This window comes from Pantherophis guttatus, chromosome 6 (assembly GCF_059756535.1).
Source record: "Pantherophis guttatus breed Tessera chromosome 6, ASM5975653v1, whole genome shotgun sequence".
NCBI classification, from domain to species: Eukaryota; Metazoa; Chordata; class Lepidosauria; order Squamata; family Colubridae; genus Pantherophis; species Pantherophis guttatus.
The window spans coordinates 42903568-42922181 of NC_142068.1; the positions used below are offsets into that span (position 1 = coordinate 42903568).

The 18614-nt window shown below is 34.7% G+C and overlaps 1 protein-coding gene across 2 annotated transcripts in view; it reads left to right on the plus strand.

The window, feature by feature from the left end:
- DGKD (diacylglycerol kinase delta) overlaps window positions 1-18614 on the plus strand; it is a 61671-nt gene that overhangs the window by 39432 nt on the left and 3625 nt on the right. For both annotated transcript variants that reach the window (XM_034439742.3, XM_034439741.3), the window contains 20 exons: window positions 789-897; window positions 1556-1695; window positions 2579-2663; window positions 3321-3415; window positions 3506-3605; window positions 3698-3971; window positions 5633-5794; window positions 7114-7242; window positions 7851-7947; window positions 8583-8693; window positions 8849-8945; window positions 9861-9968; window positions 10374-10487; window positions 10836-10970; window positions 13066-13217; window positions 13321-13432; window positions 13527-13619; window positions 14943-15062; window positions 15278-15392; window positions 17231-17361. In XM_034439742.3, the coding sequence (XP_034295633.2) occupies window positions 789-897; window positions 1556-1695; window positions 2579-2663; window positions 3321-3415; window positions 3506-3605; window positions 3698-3971; window positions 5633-5794; window positions 7114-7242; window positions 7851-7947; window positions 8583-8693; window positions 8849-8945; window positions 9861-9968; window positions 10374-10487; window positions 10836-10970; window positions 13066-13217; window positions 13321-13432; window positions 13527-13619; window positions 14943-15062; window positions 15278-15392; window positions 17231-17361 (2479 nt within the window). The remainder of the gene's footprint in view (window positions 1-788; window positions 898-1555; window positions 1696-2578; window positions 2664-3320; window positions 3416-3505; window positions 3606-3697; window positions 3972-5632; window positions 5795-7113; window positions 7243-7850; window positions 7948-8582; window positions 8694-8848; window positions 8946-9860; window positions 9969-10373; window positions 10488-10835; window positions 10971-13065; window positions 13218-13320; window positions 13433-13526; window positions 13620-14942; window positions 15063-15277; window positions 15393-17230; window positions 17362-18614) is intronic.

Below are 18614 nucleotides of genomic sequence, written 5' to 3' on the forward strand. Positions count from 1 at the left end.
AATGAGGATTGGGAAGAGACAGTAGAAGAGAATAGAGGGTATTGCCCTATTCTGTTACAGCAACCTTCCAGATTTTTTATTGGCTGAAACCTGTTACTTCTGCCAAATCACAATCTTCCTAAAATGGTTTGACTGAACTGAAGTGCAACATGTTTGTTTCACATTTATATTGAGCTTACTTTTATATATCAAAATTTTTTGTAAGGAATATTGCACTGCCATTATTATTTAGGTTATTTTGGTGATAAATTTTATCAATAGGTATGGACAATGTTAAACATAAATGCAGTCTTCTCAGAACTGTTGTCATTTCCTTATATTTAATTGTTTTAATTGATATTTAATTATTTTTTTAATAAGAATTATTTCATATGTATGAAGATACTTTAGATAATTTCAAATTATTTATCCAGCCTAGTACCATAAAATTTGCCACTGAGGGCCTTTAATTTAACATCTGCTTGCAAAGCAAGTGCTCATTCATTGAGCAGTTGTCCAATATGTATTTATTCCATTCACATCTAGCATAAAAATAATAACTTATCCTTTATAAGGCTCCATAACATCATTTGTGTGTTGAAATGCACCAAACTGGATTTTTTAGACGTATCATTTAATAAAGAACTGTACTTTGTGTTCATTATATGACCCTGTAACTCAGAATTTATTCAGATTAATTAAAATGTTTTCATTATTCCTGTGCAGAAAATGCATACAGTGGATTTTAATTCCTAGCACTTTCAAATTTGAATAAAATCTTTAATGGTAATTTTTTTTCCCCTGTTCAGTTTACGTTTATTTCAGAAATTCGACACTTTCCGAATTCTGGTGTGTGGTGGGGATGGAAGCGTTGGATGGGTTCTCTCTGAAATTGATAGCCTCAGTCTCCATAAACAGGTGCCTTTCTAATCCCAAAGTGTTTATCCCTATGTGAAAAAGGATAAATCCCCCCCAAAGGACAAACATTTATGCCAAAATGTTATGAAAAATAATGAAGTGTTGAAAGTTTATATGGCAATTATGGGGTTTTCCATTTTAATGTGAGTTGCAGCAATTTGTTCATTAATTTATGTGGGACTTAGCGATAAAATCATAAACCCTTGAAAATCCAAAGGTACTCTCCTATAAAACTAGCAATTTATACAGAGTTGGTCACCATAAGCAACTTTTTAGATCATTGCAATTCCCAACCCTTAGTCACACTTTCATGATAAAACTGAGAAGCCCCATGTTGTTAATTAACTGTGCATAAACAGCCTGGTAAATGGGGTTCTGCCATGATATATTTGAAAGGATTCCTGGGCTGCTATTTCATTAGCCTTAAAATGGCTATTCGCTGAGAAACCTCCAGTTGGCAGAAAATAAAAGGGAGAACATGCAAAAATGTGGATATATTATGAATGACACATTAACCTTTTTATCAGGTAATTTTATTTCATGCATCTTTATGCATTAATGAAATTAGAAAGAGTTTCTTCAGTGTTTCTCTTTTGTGACTGTTTTCAATGAAGCTCTTGGTTATGCTATGTTTTTCTTTTTCCTTTCCTATATGTAGTGTCAGTTGGGTGTCTTGCCTTTAGGTACCGGCAACGACCTTGCACGTGTGCTAGGCTGGGGATCTGCTTGTGATGATGATACTCAACTTCCTCAAATATTGGAAAAGCTGGAAAGGGCCAGTACCAAAATGCTTGATAGGTAAATGTCATTATATAGTGCCATTCACTATCTAAACTTAACACCAAAAAAGATCAGCCACTTTAGAAGACCTAAGTAAGAACATCCTTTTACATAAGTTGATATAAAAGGCCTTGATTAGGTAGGTCAGTTGCATTGCTATAGTGTGCCATTCTGCAGTCCTGAAAATGGCTGTTTAAGTAAAAGCTTTTATATTCCAAGCTAAAAAAGTATATGTCTGCCTTTTACAAATTGGCAGAATGTGTTCAAGTTTAATACTGCAATGGGTATTTTTTAAAAAAGTATTAATCTAATTTGTTTGATTTATAATTTTAATGTTCATTATCTGATTTACTTGGGTATTATAAATGGTAATATTCAGAATAGTGAAGTCTGAAAATTTTATTAGGATATATGTCTTGCCCTGTAACAATATTAGTCACATACTACTTAATAATTATGCTAAGAAGCATTAACTCTGTTTTAGTATGGTATTTAAAATTTTATGATTTCTGTAGCAGTCAATACTTGTGTAATTATGTACTATGATTAACATCTCTTGTGTATTCAGAATCTCTTAACAGTAGTAGGAATTGCTTTGGGTAAATATTACTGTCTACTTTTGCTAGTAAATTACTTTTGCTAGTAATTTAAGGCCATTTTACTGGATGTAGGGAAAGTGAACTTCAGTGCTTATTCTGCATGAATATAATGTATGTGAATTTATGTATGTTATCTAAATGTAGCTATACATATATGTGCCCGTGAATATTCATGCTTACTGATCGTGAATTCACACATTTTTTATCAATTTAAAAGATAAAAATCAGCTGTATCTGCTATGCATTTTTAATAGTAAAAAATTTGATTTGTAGTAATTTGTGTAATAAATCTTTTTTACTAGATGGAGTATTATGGTATACGAAACAAAACTCCCTCGTCAAACATCAGCTACTACAGTTCTTGAAGATTTCAGTGAAAGTTCTGAGGTAGGTAATTATTAAACAGGAGAAAGTATAAAGAAAGAAAATTAAGCTGGAAAACTGAAGTAATAAAATAAAGCAAAAATTCAAATGAGTATTAAAATATATAATCTATAGAGCACCTACATAATCTTTATGTAGGTGAAAAGTATTCACAGAGGTTCAAACAAAACCATTGAACAGGGATTTGAAGTTTAAAATAGGAGAAGGTAAAGTTAGATATAAAGCAGGGGTATCAAACTCAAGGCCTGCAGGCCGGATGCATCATACACTGACCACGTCCACCCTCATTTTAGTAAAGGAGGGAAAGTCGTGATATGTCACGTGATGACAATGTGATGCCATGGGTTTGACACCTCTGTCACATGTTCCCCATTCTTGTTTTACCTAAAGGCTCACATGTTCCCCATTCTTGTTTTATTGCAGTCATTTCCCTTGTCTGAATATGCTGTAACTTTTATTTTAGTTTTTTTAAAATATCTGTAACCTGCCCCCATCAGAAAAGATGCTTTTCTATCACATTGTCTTATCTTGTATAATGTTCCCCATAGAATAAATTGAAATAATGACTTTGTGCTTATTGAGCATGTAGAAATTAGTTCTAATTTTGTGCTTTGCATTATTGGCAGAAATAATACAATTTTCTCTGTCTACTTTCACAAGGTACAACAGATACTTTTCTATGAAGACTCTGTGGCTGCTCATTTATCCAAAATTTTGACATCTGACCAACACTCAGTAGTCATCTCATCAGCCAAGTAAGTACTAAGAAGAAAGCTTGTCTAATAGAAGCTAGATGTTGTGAATGAGAACTGATTATTACTGTATATTTCTTCTGCCTTCTTTAGGGTGCTCTGTGAAACAGTGAAAGATTTTGTAGCTCGAGTAGGGAAAGCATATGAAAGAGCACCAGAAAGTTCGGAGGAGTCAGAAGTGATGGCCAGAAAGGTATTTGGAAAAAAAAAATCAGTTTCTTTCTCTCATACACACATAGACCCATGCTATACAATTACTGTACACATTTTTCTTTCTACTTGTAGTGCTCTGTTTTGAAAGAGAAGCTGGACTCTCTTTTGAAGACACTGAATGAAGAATCTCAAGCTTCATCATCTTTGCCAAACCCACCTCCCACCATTGCAGAAGAAACAGAGGATGGTGATGGTTCTGGCATTGCTTGTGATACTTCTACTGAACTGTCAGCAGGGTCATCCTGTATTGCTCGTACTCAGATATTTAGACCACGTGAACAGCTAATGTTGAGAGCCAACAGTCTAAAAAAAGCCATTCGTCAAATTATTGAGCATGCAGAAAAAGGTAATTCAGCCACTGCCTGAAAGAACTCTTTATTATCTTTCTATAGACTTGGGATTTAAAAAAGAAGTGCTGTGTTCTGAAAATTATATTATTCTACAGCAACCAATTAACTATCCATCTAATGTCACATTGTCCAATGTAGACCAAAGCTTCATATCGTCATATTTATCAATTCTTGAAGACCTCCAGAAGTTCTAACAAGGCAAGAATTCCCTTTATAAAAGCCATGCTAATTTGCTTTTAGTAGGTCTTGTTTTACATTTGTCAAGTAAATGCCCTCCAGTGTCTTCAGACAATAATTTACAAAATTGTAATTTGCTGAGAATGGTGGCACTGGTTTTAATTCAGCATGGTTGTTTTTCATTTATTTATTTATACCAGTTTATTAAGGATTTTCCAAGTCAGATTCCAATATATAATGATACAGTACAAAAATAATATTTTTTAAAAAATAAAACATCATAGCAATAAGATCAATAACTAATAAGAGATAATAACATTAAAATTATGTGAGTGGAAGCAATAGTAAATAGATCCACTTTTTGTATCCATTTTAAGGTTTGTAATAATACTTTCCTGTAGAATCAAATAAATAATTAATTACTAATATTGAAATTCTTGGTAATGTGGCATTTGGACCTGGTGATTTATTAATTTTTAATTCCAAATAAATAATAAATGGTATAACCTTGCATTATATTGCTAGTCATAACCCAGTTTTACATGATGTTTTGTTCTATAAAAAAGGTTTTTAAAAAATAACCTTTTCTCCCTAAAATATCTTTCATTTGATTGCCAGAAGTGCTGTGTAGAGTTTCAAAAGGGTGCTTCAATTTATGATGTTCTAGTTAAAAAGCTCTTTCAGATATGCTACTTCAGTCCAGATACTTAAAGAGCTTCTGTACTTGTACTATGTATGTACAGAATTCCATTTCCAGTGTTCATTTTTTAATCACTTTCCATCCTCCCTTCTGTTAGGTATGCCAGAAGTTTCCCTCATTTGTTTGCATTTTCAAAATGATTTTGTAAACTGCTCTTAAGTGTCCTCTTGTGGCTGGATGTTCTAACACATGATTGTTTAGAACAACTTTCAGCAATGAGGCCTCATACTATCCGTGTACAATACAGGAAGTTATATTCCAGATTGAAATAATATCTTCAATCTCTGGAAGATACATTTATTTATTCTTGAAAGCAAACACCCCTCTATATTTTTATAAAATATAATATTTTTTTCCTTTCATCACTAAAAGGCTACTTCTGGTGCCACTGCTATGTTCTATTATCTCCTCCCTTTCTTCCTTCCCAACTGCCTTCCCAACTGATGTAGATCTTTTGTATAGAATGGGGTTGAAATATTTCACCCTTGCCTATAGTTGTTGCTGCTGATAATATGTCCCAGTCCACCATGCTATAACTTTCACAAAAACAACTTTACACTGCACTGCATATTTACCAAAAAATAATAAGCAACAAGATCTTTCTTTTAGGGAGTATTGTTAAAAGCAAATGATAAAAGCAAGATAACCAATGATTTGAGCATTCTCCCATCTGATAAAGCTAACTTGAGTTACTACCTTGATGAAAATATTTTGCTTGGCTAGTTCCCTCAGTACAGCATGAGCAAAGATACCTGACTCTGTCTCTGTTTTACTTTGTAGCTGTTGATGAACAGAATGCTCAAACCCAAGAACAGACAAGTTTTCTTCTGGACTTTTCCACCCCTGAAGAAGGAAAGGATCTAAGGAATGAGAACAAAATCAATTTACAGTCTTCACACATTGGCACCTATGGATTTCCAAAAGGGAGAAGCCATCGGAAAGGTAAACCTCTTCTGTAGGCCAGTTTATTTATCTCCAGTTTCCATATAAGTATTTAATAAGGCTATTTCATTCATTCAGATCTCGGATGTCTTCTGCTTGTGTTCCCTTTATTTTTTTGAGCAGTATATATTGTTTTAATAGAACAAAAGAGATATAGAAAAGGGAACTCTTCAAAAGGAATGGAGCTTAGATCTTCAGGATCTGAGCTCTGTTTCTGCAGCCTGCCAGATGAGTTCTCCTTCCTTCAGATAGTAAAGAGCCCTTTCACACTTGAAAGGCTGCCTGAAGCTGGAGGTGTGATTTCAACTCCATACATAGCTAAAATTCCCGCCAAGCAGGTAGTCCTTTCGCTCTCAAAGATGTGCCTGCTAGGAGGGATTCATAATTCTACAGTAGGTGACAGCAGCTTGCAACCTTCCCTGTTGACTTTCTAATTAACTTTCTGGGGAAGCTAGCAGAGAATATTGCAAGTGGCAATCACATTATCACAGGGCACTTGGCAACCGGCCATAAATGTGAACAGATTGCCAAGCTGTCAGATCGCAAACTTGACTGCTGGGATGGTAGTGCGGCAACATTTTTCGATGGCCAAAGGTACTTTACAGGACATGCAACCTCCATTCTATGGCCCTCATAATTTCAGACTGTTGTTAAATGAATGGTCTTAAGTGAAGAGGTACCTGTACTTCAGTATGTCCAATGTTAAAGCATTTTGCTCTGTTCTGTTCAGTCAAATTTAAGTATACTTCTCCTTCAGTTGCAATCTTTAATTCTTTCTGGTTAACTCTAGTGTTCAACCTTCATATTACCATCTTAAGAGCCATGGTGGTGCAGTGGTTACAATGCAATATTGCAGGTTAATTCTGCTGACTGCCAACTGCTAGAGTTCAGCAGTTTGATTCTCACCAGCTCAAAGTTGATTCAGCCTTCCATTCTTCCGAAGTTGGTAAAATGAGGACCCAGATTGTTGGGGGCAATATGCTGACTCTAAACTGCTTAGAGAGGGCTGTAAAACACTGTGAAGTGTAATATAAGTCTAAGTGATATTACTATTGCAGGTCTTTTTAAAAGAATTTAAAATGACAGCAAAAAGAAGGATTCTTACCATTGATTTCAAAATCTTATTTCAAACCCTTTTGGATTTGTTTGTAACTTTCCAAAATCAAACTTCTAATTATCCTTTTGCTGTTTACTCAAAAAGAAAAGAATATCTGGTGAGGATTCATAGTGAACTAGATGTCTCTCAAGGAGCAGGGACAGCATTGCAGCAGAGATTGATAGTATGCTGTAGTTTCTAAAGTCTTTTTTATATTTTTCAGTAATCAAGTCTCCTTGTGAAAGACTAATAAATAAAGGAAGTATATCAGTAGGAAGCTCTGCCTCTCTTCCTCCACAACCAGGAAACAGGGACAGCTTGCCAATGTTGAATGCAAAGATCATCTACCCCCGTGAGTTCAATACCACTCTTTCCATCTAATCAAAATAAGATTGCCTGATTATATAAATGAATGTTTTTCCACTGTATTTCACATTGTTTCAGACTGTCAGTGGTGATCACATAAATCAAGTAACCTTAATCACTTTAGGTCCAGAAAATGTATCAGCCATTATAGTTGTTTTGCATACATTAAAAAATTCATCCTTGTTAAATACAGGTATAATTAATACCATATTGTGCTAATGTTTTAAATTAGGACAATGTTTTAAAACGTTGAAACAAACTTTGCTTTCAAAGATATGTGGAAATCATTCACAGCTTTCCATTGGATGACATAGGGAAAACACAGGAAAAAGCGTTGGAATCTCTTATGTGAACTGAAAATGTGCTTGAATCTCTTTCTGTGTAGGACTACTACTAAACTTAGTTTTTTTATTAAAAATCAAGGTCTGTTTCTTCATTACCTTTCAACAATAGTAGAAACGTGAGATGATGTCTTATACTTAGAAGTAATATCTTGTTGATTTTGCAGGTAAACTTAATTTGTAAGTCTGCTTTGTTTTGCCACACTTCTTAACTTGTATAGTATTTCCTGTAACTTCTACATTCTATTGGCAGATATCCGTGCTGGGACATCAGGCTCTCTACCAGGAGGTTCTGTCATCAGCCGGTTGTTGATCAATGCAGATCCATTTAACCCTGAGCCAGAAAATCTGTGAGTGTTTAAATAGGAATAAAGGAAATAGAACTTCTTGCTACTCACTATATATAAGTTAAAATAAGGATGTTATTATATATTTAATATTTGTTACTAGCTGGAATACAAAGAAGGCTGAAAATATCTTTAAATAATGTACATAGATAGATACATAGCCATTACAACATTCAGGTTGAGCACACTGAGCTCAGAAAAAGAATAGGAATAAGCAAAAGAAATTAGAAGTCAGAGTTAAGCTAGAGGATGTAGTCTACACCACCATTGTTCACTATATTTCTCTTTATCATTCAATTTTTGGCCAACCATGTTTCTGATATCTCCAAGAACAAATTCATATATTGTTGTTCATTCAGCTTCTACTTCGTTTTTAGTTCTGTTGCTTATTTATTCAATGGAAGTCATATTTGTGTGTGTGTGTGTGTGTGTGTGTGTGTGTGTGTGTGTGTAGGATGCCACCCAGAGTTACTATAAAAGTGAGTTTGGTGGAATATAAGTAAGTAAGTAAGTAAGTAAGTAAGTAAGTAATAAGTAAGTAAAGAAATACAGTGTTGCAAATGGATAGAAAATAGAGAGGATGCTACACTATTCCATCACATGAAAACAATTTGTTTATGATATAATTCATCTTGCAGTGATTGCTACATAGAGAAATGTGTCATGAATAATTATTTTGGAATTGGCTTGGATGCAAAAATTTCTTTGGATTTCAACAACAAGCGTGATGAACATCCAGAGAAATGCAGGTACTGCAATCTATTTTAGATTGTTTTAAATTTTTTCCCTAATAACTGCAAATATAAATCTACATTTCCTTTAATACTTATTGTTGTATAAGTATTGGTGACATTTTAGTGATAATTTTGATATATTTAATTTTACTTTTATTTTCCATTATCAGAAGTCGTACAAAAAATATGATGTGGTACGGAGTTCTTGGGACAAAGGAGCTGCTACACAGAACTTACAAAAACTTAGAACAGAAAGTTTTGTTAGAGGTAATGTATTTAAAATAGCCCTAGCCTTTTGAACAATTATTTGAAGTGAACAGATGAACTCTTTGATTGTGCCCTATGGTTTGTGATTTTCGTATTATAAGACATCTTTTAAACATACTTGAGTGCCTAAAAGTAGTTTTCTGAGAAAACTCAGCTTGCTGTTTTAGAGGCCTTCCCAGGCTGCATGGACAACACTTCCATTGAGATTGCTGGTTAAACAGAGTAGCTGTACATGAGCAGTTAAGTTGGAACAATCTGAGAAAGACCCCAAACCGCCAGCCTGAAACTACTGGAGGGCTCAGCTGCCTCAATGCTTTGAGGAAATCCATTTTGACACTGTGAAGTGGTCTTTGAATGTTCTGCACCACCTAACTTTTTGCTCTATTTCACTGATGCTTACTGATACAAATACCGAATTGCTGAATTTGCTGAGCATTGCAAATCATTTATATATTTTAATGCAAAATTATGTTAAATGAAATCACCCTGTTAAACTTGATGGACCTGTTCATATTATTAAAAATGTATTGTTTCTTTAATTCATTTTCATGTATCCATAATAGAAGTTATTTAGAAATGACTTTGGAATTTTAAAGAAAGATTGCAATGAATTCCCCTTCATTATTTTATTTTGATAGAAAGATGAGGAAAGAGGTAACTTTCAGATTCTTGTTTAAGCAAATGCTAACATCTACACAGGGACCAGCTCATTGGTGAGAAATATTAAGATATTTCTTTAAAAATTCTAATTATAAATATTTTCTTTCATCAGCAATGATAGCATGTAGAATGTGTAGAAATGAATTTTGGGAAAATTACAGTTGCCTACAGTTGCCCATTTCAAAGGTGGTTTTCTAATCAAGACTATGAAACTGTGGTTAAAAGTTTACATAAAATTGGCTTTATATCGTACAGTGTGATGGGCGTCCAATCCCTTTGCCCAGTCTTCAAGGAATTGCTGTCCTCAACATCCCCAGCTATGCAGGAGGCACAAACTTCTGGGGAGGAACTAAAGAAGATGATGTAAGTATTTTTCACCTTTTCATCTTTTTTTAACATTTTTTGAAAAAAATACTGAAACAAAGTTCTTTTCCCCTCGTTTCCATCTTTTCATAATTTTGTGAATTTATAAGAATATTCTTGTAATTTCTATGGTTTTAATATTTTTTTTTTTGACTAGCAGTAAGATGAAGTCAACAGTGGTGGCATGAAAAATGAAATCTGCTTCTTTTGCATTTGTCATTTTTTATTTTACTTTAAGAATGAAGAATATATTATTTTGTTCCATTTTCTGTAGAATTACAATACATGTATGCTTTTTAAACAACATGTCTGTATATTGCTTCCTTGTTTGTTATGATGGGGAGCAAAAGGAATCCATTATAGTTGAAGCAACTCTAATTTGTTTAATTCCCTTTGTTACTGTAGACATTTACAGCTCCTTCTTTTGATGATAAGATCCTAGAAGTGGTTGCAGTATTTGGAAGTATGCAGATGGCTGTCTCTCGTGTAATTAATCTTCAGCATCATCGGATAGCCCAGGTGTTTACTAGGCTTATTTTTATCCATAAAATGATTTCCTTTGAGAGAACTATAGAAAATTGAGTGTTATATAAAAGGTAAACCTGACAGTTCTATATTAAAGGTTCAAGGATTAATAAAGATAGTAATCAACGAAGTTCAACATAGGTTGGTTTCTAAATAATGCTCTATTTTAGCTAGATCTTAGAAATTCCTACAGTTACTATGAGCAGTAATACCATTTTTGGGGAAATCTTTTATTTATATTGGACATATAAAATATATTTGGAGTAACATAAAGCAGACATTGTTTTGTAAGTTGCTTTTACAATTTTAGGATGATATTAACACTAGATATATTTTTTTTAGTGCCGAACTGTGAAGATTGCAATCCTGGGAGATGAGGGAGTCCCTGTGCAAGTTGATGGAGAGGCTTGGATTCAGCCCCCAGGATATATTTGGATTGTTCATAAAAACAGGGCACAAACATTAACCAGAGACAGGGTAAGAGAATCCACCTAACAAGAATATGTGTTAGATATCCAATGGTGGGATTCAATTTTTTTAACAACTGGTTCTGTGGGCATGGCTTATTTGGGTGGGCATGGCTTGGTGGTCATGTGACTGGGTGGGCATGGCTATGTGTATAGGGACTACCCAGAGGGCTGAAAAAAGTGATTTCTGACAGTTCCTCGCACTTTTGACCGGTCCTCACACTTATGACCAATCATCATTTATGCCCATTGCAGCATTCTTAACAACCGTGTCACTCATTTCACAACTGCTTCTCTTCACCACGGTGACAAGATAGGGCGCAAAACCTAAAATGTGAGGACAGTTGTAAGTGTGAGGACCAGTCAAAAGTGCAAGGACCGGTCAAAAATAACTTTTTCAGCCCTCTGAGTAGTCCATATGTACAAAAGGACTACCCAGAGGGCTGAAAAATGTGATTTCTGATAGGTCCACACTTTTGATCGGTCCTTGCACTTATGACTGGTCATCATTTATGCCCATTGCAGCATTCTTAACAACCATGTCACTCATTTCACAACTGCGGTGCTTCATATGACCGAGTGGCCGTGGCCAGATGGTCATGTGGCATCGCTTCTTTGCCCTAATGACAGTTTGCTGCAATGGTCATAAGTGTGAAAAACTGTCATAAGTCACTTTTTCCAGTGCCATTGTAACTGTTGTAAATCAAGGATTACCTGTACAAAAATACAAAAAGCTTCTTTGCTTGCAAAAAGCTGCCCTAAATACCAATTATTAGATTAGAAATACCTGCAAACTGGAGTTGCAAATCAGGGAGGGTGCAGAGCACCTTGAGGAATTAAAATAGTTAAAATGCAATGATAACTATCAGCACCCAACTCTTGCTCTTAAAGTGAAACCCTTTAGCAGAGAGGTCATTTAAGCTCTCCAGAATGAAGCAAAGGAGCAAACAGCATCTGTTGCTTGTTAAACCAATTACCAGAACAAATAGACACAGAACTAGTCAGATTTCCAAAGCTGCTCCTTTTCAGGAACAGAGATTATATTTTTCCTTCCAAACAAAGCTGAATAGGGAAAATTATCTCATCACTAAACACAGGATTAAATATCACCAAGCACAGAATTAAACTTCACCAAAAAACAGTTTTAGACCAAAATCAGAAAGGGTATGTAAACTCACGTTTGAATGTCAATCTTTCTAGCTAGCCAATAAGCCTTGCTGAATGTCACTCATCTTGGTTCCTTGTCATTAAAAGCTTCTGCTTCGTTATTCAATTATTTCTTCAAAGTGCTGATCATTGCACCCTGGCTGGAAGAACTCCAACAGGGGAGTATTTCCTCCCAACAGTGGTGTAAAAAGCTTAAAACAACCCTTCCCCTTTAAGAAAGTCAAGCAAAAAAAAAATCCTCAATGGTAAGTCTAGGCAACTAGACTAGTATAGGCAACTGCCGGAGAGACAGTTTCTGTAAGCAGGGCAATAAAGATTAGGTTAGGAAACAACACTGAAGGTTGTAATTCCTTACAGGTTTAACCCTTAATCAACTGGAAAACAAACAAAAGGAGATTACTTTTAACAACCGGTTCTCTGAACTGCTTAACTACTTAACAACCGGTTCTACCAAACCGGTGCGAACCGGTAGAATCCCACCACTGTAGATATCCCACTTCACTTTGTGAATTTCCTTATTTAGTGCCAAGAAATTTATACCATCAATAGTAGCGGCTTTTTAGATAACCACTGTTAAGGCGATTGCCACCATTTCTGAGCTTTCTATATATATATATATTTACATCTGACTTTACTATTTGCAGTTTCTAAAACACATATTTCTGTAAATTAGGAACTATGATTTATGCATTTGATGAAGTGGGCTTTTTTCTGCCACAAAAGCTCATATAACAATAATTTGTTACTCATTCAGATCCCCTATCATTCTGTTATTTTTTCAGCAAAATAAAACTTAACTCCATCTCAAACTCCAAACATGCCCAAATTTTTGGATGTAATTTTTATTATATACATTTCATAAGGAAAAAACCATATATATACTGTACACATACGTACACCAAAAGCAAATGGCCTCTTTTCCTTTCCTTTCCCCCTAGGCATTTGAGAATACCCTAAAGTCTTGGGAAGACAAACAGAAGTGTGAGCTGCCCAGACCTCCCTCTTTCACACTGCATCCTGAGATTATATCTGAGGAAGAATCAACTCATATTAATCAATTTTGCAGAGCAGCTGGAGCTCTGATTCACAGGTAAGGCCCTTTCCTGTCACCAGTAGAGAAGGTAACACCAGAATTAGACATCCTAGAAAGTTTGTTCTTTGCATTTCACCTATTCTCTTACTTTTTCCTACAGCATTCGAGAAATAGCCCAGGCATTCCAGGATATGGAACAAGAACTTGCCCATGCTGTCAATGCTAGCTCCAAATCTATGGACAAAGTATATGCAAAATCCAAGTCTACAGAGGTACTACTTTGTAATTTCCAGTGCATTTTGACTGCGTTATATTGCCCTATTGGGTTTGTAGCTTCCAGTTCTTATACATACAATCTTTCTACAGGGCCTGAATTGCAACCTTGTAGTAGAAATGGTAAATAATGTGAAAGCCTTGCACAATGAAACAGAACTACTTCTGGGTGGAAAAATGGCCCTGGTAAGAAAGAAATAGCATGAAATATTTATGTTTGGTTGTGTTATTTATCTTATTTGTCCTTGCTAAGAATAATTTGCTTCATTATTGAAGTACATGACTTGCCTTTAACACTGGACAACACTTATCACTCTCCTCTCTGTAAATACTAGGTTCATTATTCTGATGTTGGCTTTTCATTCTTCATAAAGTTAATGGTTAAAAGGTGTGTGAATGAGTACCTGTCTGATCTGTCCTTGAATCCGCTCCCTTGCTCTTCTTCTTGTTTCCATTTATAAATTCCACAAAAGATCACTTGCCATTATAAAGTCCATTTTGGCCTCTTTCATTGAAATATTTGCACTTGCGACATAATTCCAGGAATTGTTCACAATTGAAAGTCGAGCACAAATCCTGCCAACAGACTGGAAGAAAACAATATTACAGGGACTACAGACAGTATTTCTAGCATAAGATCACGTACCACTTTGTAAACATAGTATAAACAATCTGTTTATAATTGGCCAGAGGCTTTAAAAAGGTGATTGAGCTATTCTTTACACTTTTTCACACCTTAGCTTTTAGATGTTTTAATTTCTAAACAAAATGTTACTATTTTTTTCTCAATACATATTCAAACATGTTAAGTGAATTCAGAAAAGGAAACTCAGATGTAGAGAAGGATCATTTAATATTAATTTGCACAAGATTCATTATAAATTCTGCATTAGCAGAATCCTCTTTAAAATCAAAGTTAAATAATTAAATAATGTAAGGTCTAACTTGTTACAAAGCTCATAATGCTGGCCTTTTGAATTTAATGAAATTAGCTAATTAATAGATGCAAAACTGATGCAAAGCAAAGAGCAAAAGGATTTCTGTATTCTTGGACAATAACACTATTAAGATTTGTTTTTCACATCAAGGTGCAATTGCCTGAAGTAGGATTTGTGCAGAGTATAGTTATTTGTCCATAGATTAAAAGTTTAAAGACCAAAAGGCAATGTATGCAGCATGGTATTGCTGGGGAGAAAGCAAGGATGATTTATAAGTGTAGGAAGGTATGAAGTGTTGCATTGAATGGTTGGAGTAAGCTGGATTTGGTATATTTTTCTTTTGTAACCAAAAAAAAAAACTTTATTATGGGCAAAGACCTTTGTTGTTGTTGTTTTTGCCATATTATTTCTATGCCATGTTGTCTGAACATTGGAGTAGAATATTTAAGCAATAAAACAGAAAAAAACCATGATATTAATGTACTTTATGCTAGTTCTGTTACAGGTTAGACAAGTCTCTGTTCAGATATTAGCTCTTAACTGTGTCTTCACATTTTCATTTCTGATGTAGCAGTTGGATCCTCCCCAGAAAGAACAGCTCCAAGCTGCATTGACAGATATGGACTTTCACATAAGGAAACTAGCAGATATTCCATGGCTGTGGCAGCTCATGGAGCCCAGTGATGAAGAGGTAATTTGTTAGAGGGAGTATCTAGGGCCATGCCTGTTGAAAGATGGTGTTCTTGGAGTGTTTTAGAGCCCCAGTGGGGGAACAGCACAATGGAAGTGGTTGATTGAGTAACAACAGATTCCAGAGTCTTGATAAAATGAATGAACACGGGGGATGGGGGACGTCCTATATAAATTGAAAGTCTACAAAAATATTGTGGTTTTTTTTTTCTATAGAACCAAATGCTGGATTATTCTAAACGCAGCCGAAGTGGCAAATTTCGTCTGGTAAAATTTAAAAAGGATAAAAACAACAAGAATAAGGAAACAAGCAGTATCTTGGGATTGCCGGGTACCATCTGTATTTCCTCTTTGCCTTTCTTCACATCCCTATATATCCAAATGTGTCCATGTATTTAGGTTTCATTTCCACAAGAAATAATGCCTCTCTTCTGATTCCCTAAATATTCCATACTTTTCTGCTGTATGTCTTCTTTTCCTTTATATTAAACACACATTTTACTTTCCTGGAGCAGATTACTGTATTTATAGTTGTATCATACTTCTAGATTGAATAAAGTACAGAAACTAAGAACACACTGCAAATAGAACTTAGGACTTTGAAATACTGGACATTTTTGGATGGTCAGAGAAGCTTATTGGAAATTTGGAAATTTTAAAAACTGAAGTGACTGTTGAGCCCAAGCCTGCATAACTCCAAATCTCCCCTGCTAATGTTTCCAGATTTGGTTATTGATTTTCTCTCATTGATTCTCTACCAGCCTTTAATCAAAGTCTTATATCTTATTGCCCCGGGATTCTGCATCTTCATTGGTGCATCCTGAGCTTTAATTTTCATTGTTAGTATGGCATAAAAAAAAAAAAAACACCTTTTCAAATCAAAGTTGAAATGGAATCAGGGTAATTTTTTCCCAATTATATTAGTTGATTCGTTGGCTTATATCTCTCAGCATTCTATGGAGCTAATGATATCATTTATCTTCCCACTGGTTTCTGACATTTTAGTATTCTCTCTTTTCCCTTTAGCTTTTTAGATTCTCTTATCCTCTCTCTTATTTAGAGGCTAGTAGAAAGGCTGAATAGCTGGCTGTTTTTGTCCAGACATTTTTTTTCCCTAAACCACAAAAATAGCGTCCATATAGATACATTGATTGTCTTGGCAGATGCAAGGGATTTCTTGGTACAGATGCATGCAGTAAGACTTTGTTCACAATGTCTGTTTCCTTGATATAAGGAACTAGAAAGACCATTAATTCTTAAGTTTCCTCTATTCATGAGCCATTACTGTATATTAAAGAAAATTTACTGATTAGATTTAAACCTTTATTAAACTGTGATAGAAGGGTCTAAATCCAAGATGTGTTATAACTAAGCCTTTTACCAAGATTTCACAGGCTTTTGTTTCTTGGTTAATAACAAATCTAAATGAAATGTAGGAATCTAATAATTTCTTCTTTAATCCAATTTCAGACTCATGTTATTATAACACATCTATTTGAACATGGGTTTTCTTTGTCAGAGGCTATATAAGGATGAGTCTCAGAGATTAAACTCTTTAAAAACTGATTACCAAAATGTACTATATGGAAAAAGTCATCTCCAGACAGTATATGGATAACAAGTTCTGGAACATAGGCTTGTAGAATTTTCATACAGCAAAGGAAGTTCATTCTGTCAGGATTAACCAAATATGTTTGAGCTAAAAATTTAGGACACACATTTTAAAAGGTGGAATTTTGCCTTATGTCAATGTTGGTCTATTTTGATGACAAAAGTAAACTTGGATAAACAAATCCCCTACATTTTGCATCATTTTTTTTCCTGAATAAATTTTATTAATATAGGTAGACACTTCTTAGTATTGCAAACATTTAAACTTCTTAGTATTTGCTTTTGAGTAAAAGCATGTGGCCCTGATTTGGAAGTGCAAACTATTGGCAAATTACTTCCTTGACCTCAGAAATTATCTAGCCTCCATTTAAGACAGTGTCTATAACTTTTTAGCTTTTCCTTATTTTGGAATCAGTGAACTATTCTTTCTAAGATATGTTAATATTGTTTTGCCTTTCACTTTCGTGCTTCTTTGGTGTTTGCTGCTGATCATCTTTTTCACTACCTTTCCTCTGGGCTTTGGGGTATTCAACGTCCCTGCTTTTCCATCTCTGACAGTTCACCTCTGGGGAACGGAGGAGGTTGCAGCCTGGCTTGAACATCTCAGTCTTTGTGAATATAAAGATATATTCATCCGGCATGACGTCCGGGGCTCTGAGCTCCTGCATCTGGAACGGAGAGATCTCAAGGTACTTTCATAAAGAACTCATCAAAATAGCCATTTGTATTTACATGGCAGGCTCTGCTGACTGTGCTTGGAGCTGGTCTGCATAAGTGGATTTAGACAGAGTAATTTATTTGTTTTTAGATTAGAAAAGAAGAAGTTCTTGGTAAAATACCCACACCAAACCTTAGGGTATAGAGTATACCTGAAATTCAGCATTACTGCATCTCCTAAAATCAACTGTCATTGCTTGAAATATATTATTCCTGTATAATTCCTTGATAAAGTATATATTGTTATTAAGTAGTAACTATATTTTAATTATTGCTATGAGGAAATGTATGCTATTCTAGCCAGAATATAGTTTTAGGCTAGTGCAAGACAAATGAATTTTGGTTCTATGCAGAATTCAACTCCACTAATAATAGGATTCATGCAAGTACAACTGTCAATATGACTGTCACACCAGTTCTGGATGAATTCACAGCTTTGTTGACAATGAATACTATCATAAAATTCTCTTGTAGATTTATGCTTCTTATTACCATCAAACAGTGGCAGCAAAGCTACAGATCTAGCAGGAAATCAAAACTAGATGCAAGGACTGTATGAGAATGGTTGGGAGAAAGTGAAAATAACAGAAGGGGAATAGACATAAACCATCAAGAGATAGAAAATAAATCCATTGGCAGGTAATCTTAGGAATAGCAATTCAACTCAGGTGGCAAGAAATCTAGGAAGAAGCAACTTATTACAAATGAATTGGAAATTTATTTTTCAATTTACAAGATTATGTATCCCTGGATTAGCTTTAAAATACTTTACTGAGTCTGTGTAGTTCTACTCTGACTTTGACTATCTGTGTAGGGTTCGACACTTAAGTAAACATAATATGCTAAGATTTATTTAGCATTGGGAAGATAATGATTCCTATGAACATAGAAGTATCTGGGGAGGATATGGGTAATTATAAAAGGTGTGGCTTTTATTTGCATTGAAATTACATGTTTTCTTGACTCATTTTATGAAATAATTTTTGTGTGTGTTGCTTGATTGCTGTTTGAATTAAGCTTTCTGTATTCCTAGTTTTGTTTCTGTGCAGTTTTTACCTGGCTGATAAATTTGTGCCTCTGAATGTCTACTTAAACTATATTCTGTAATATATCTTGTTTTCTCAAACACTGGTTTCTGAGATGCTTCTGCTTTTTTCTCATTTTTGGGAGGATTCAACCAATTCTACAGTTGACTACTTTTTCATGACCTAAGTTTATCCTTGTC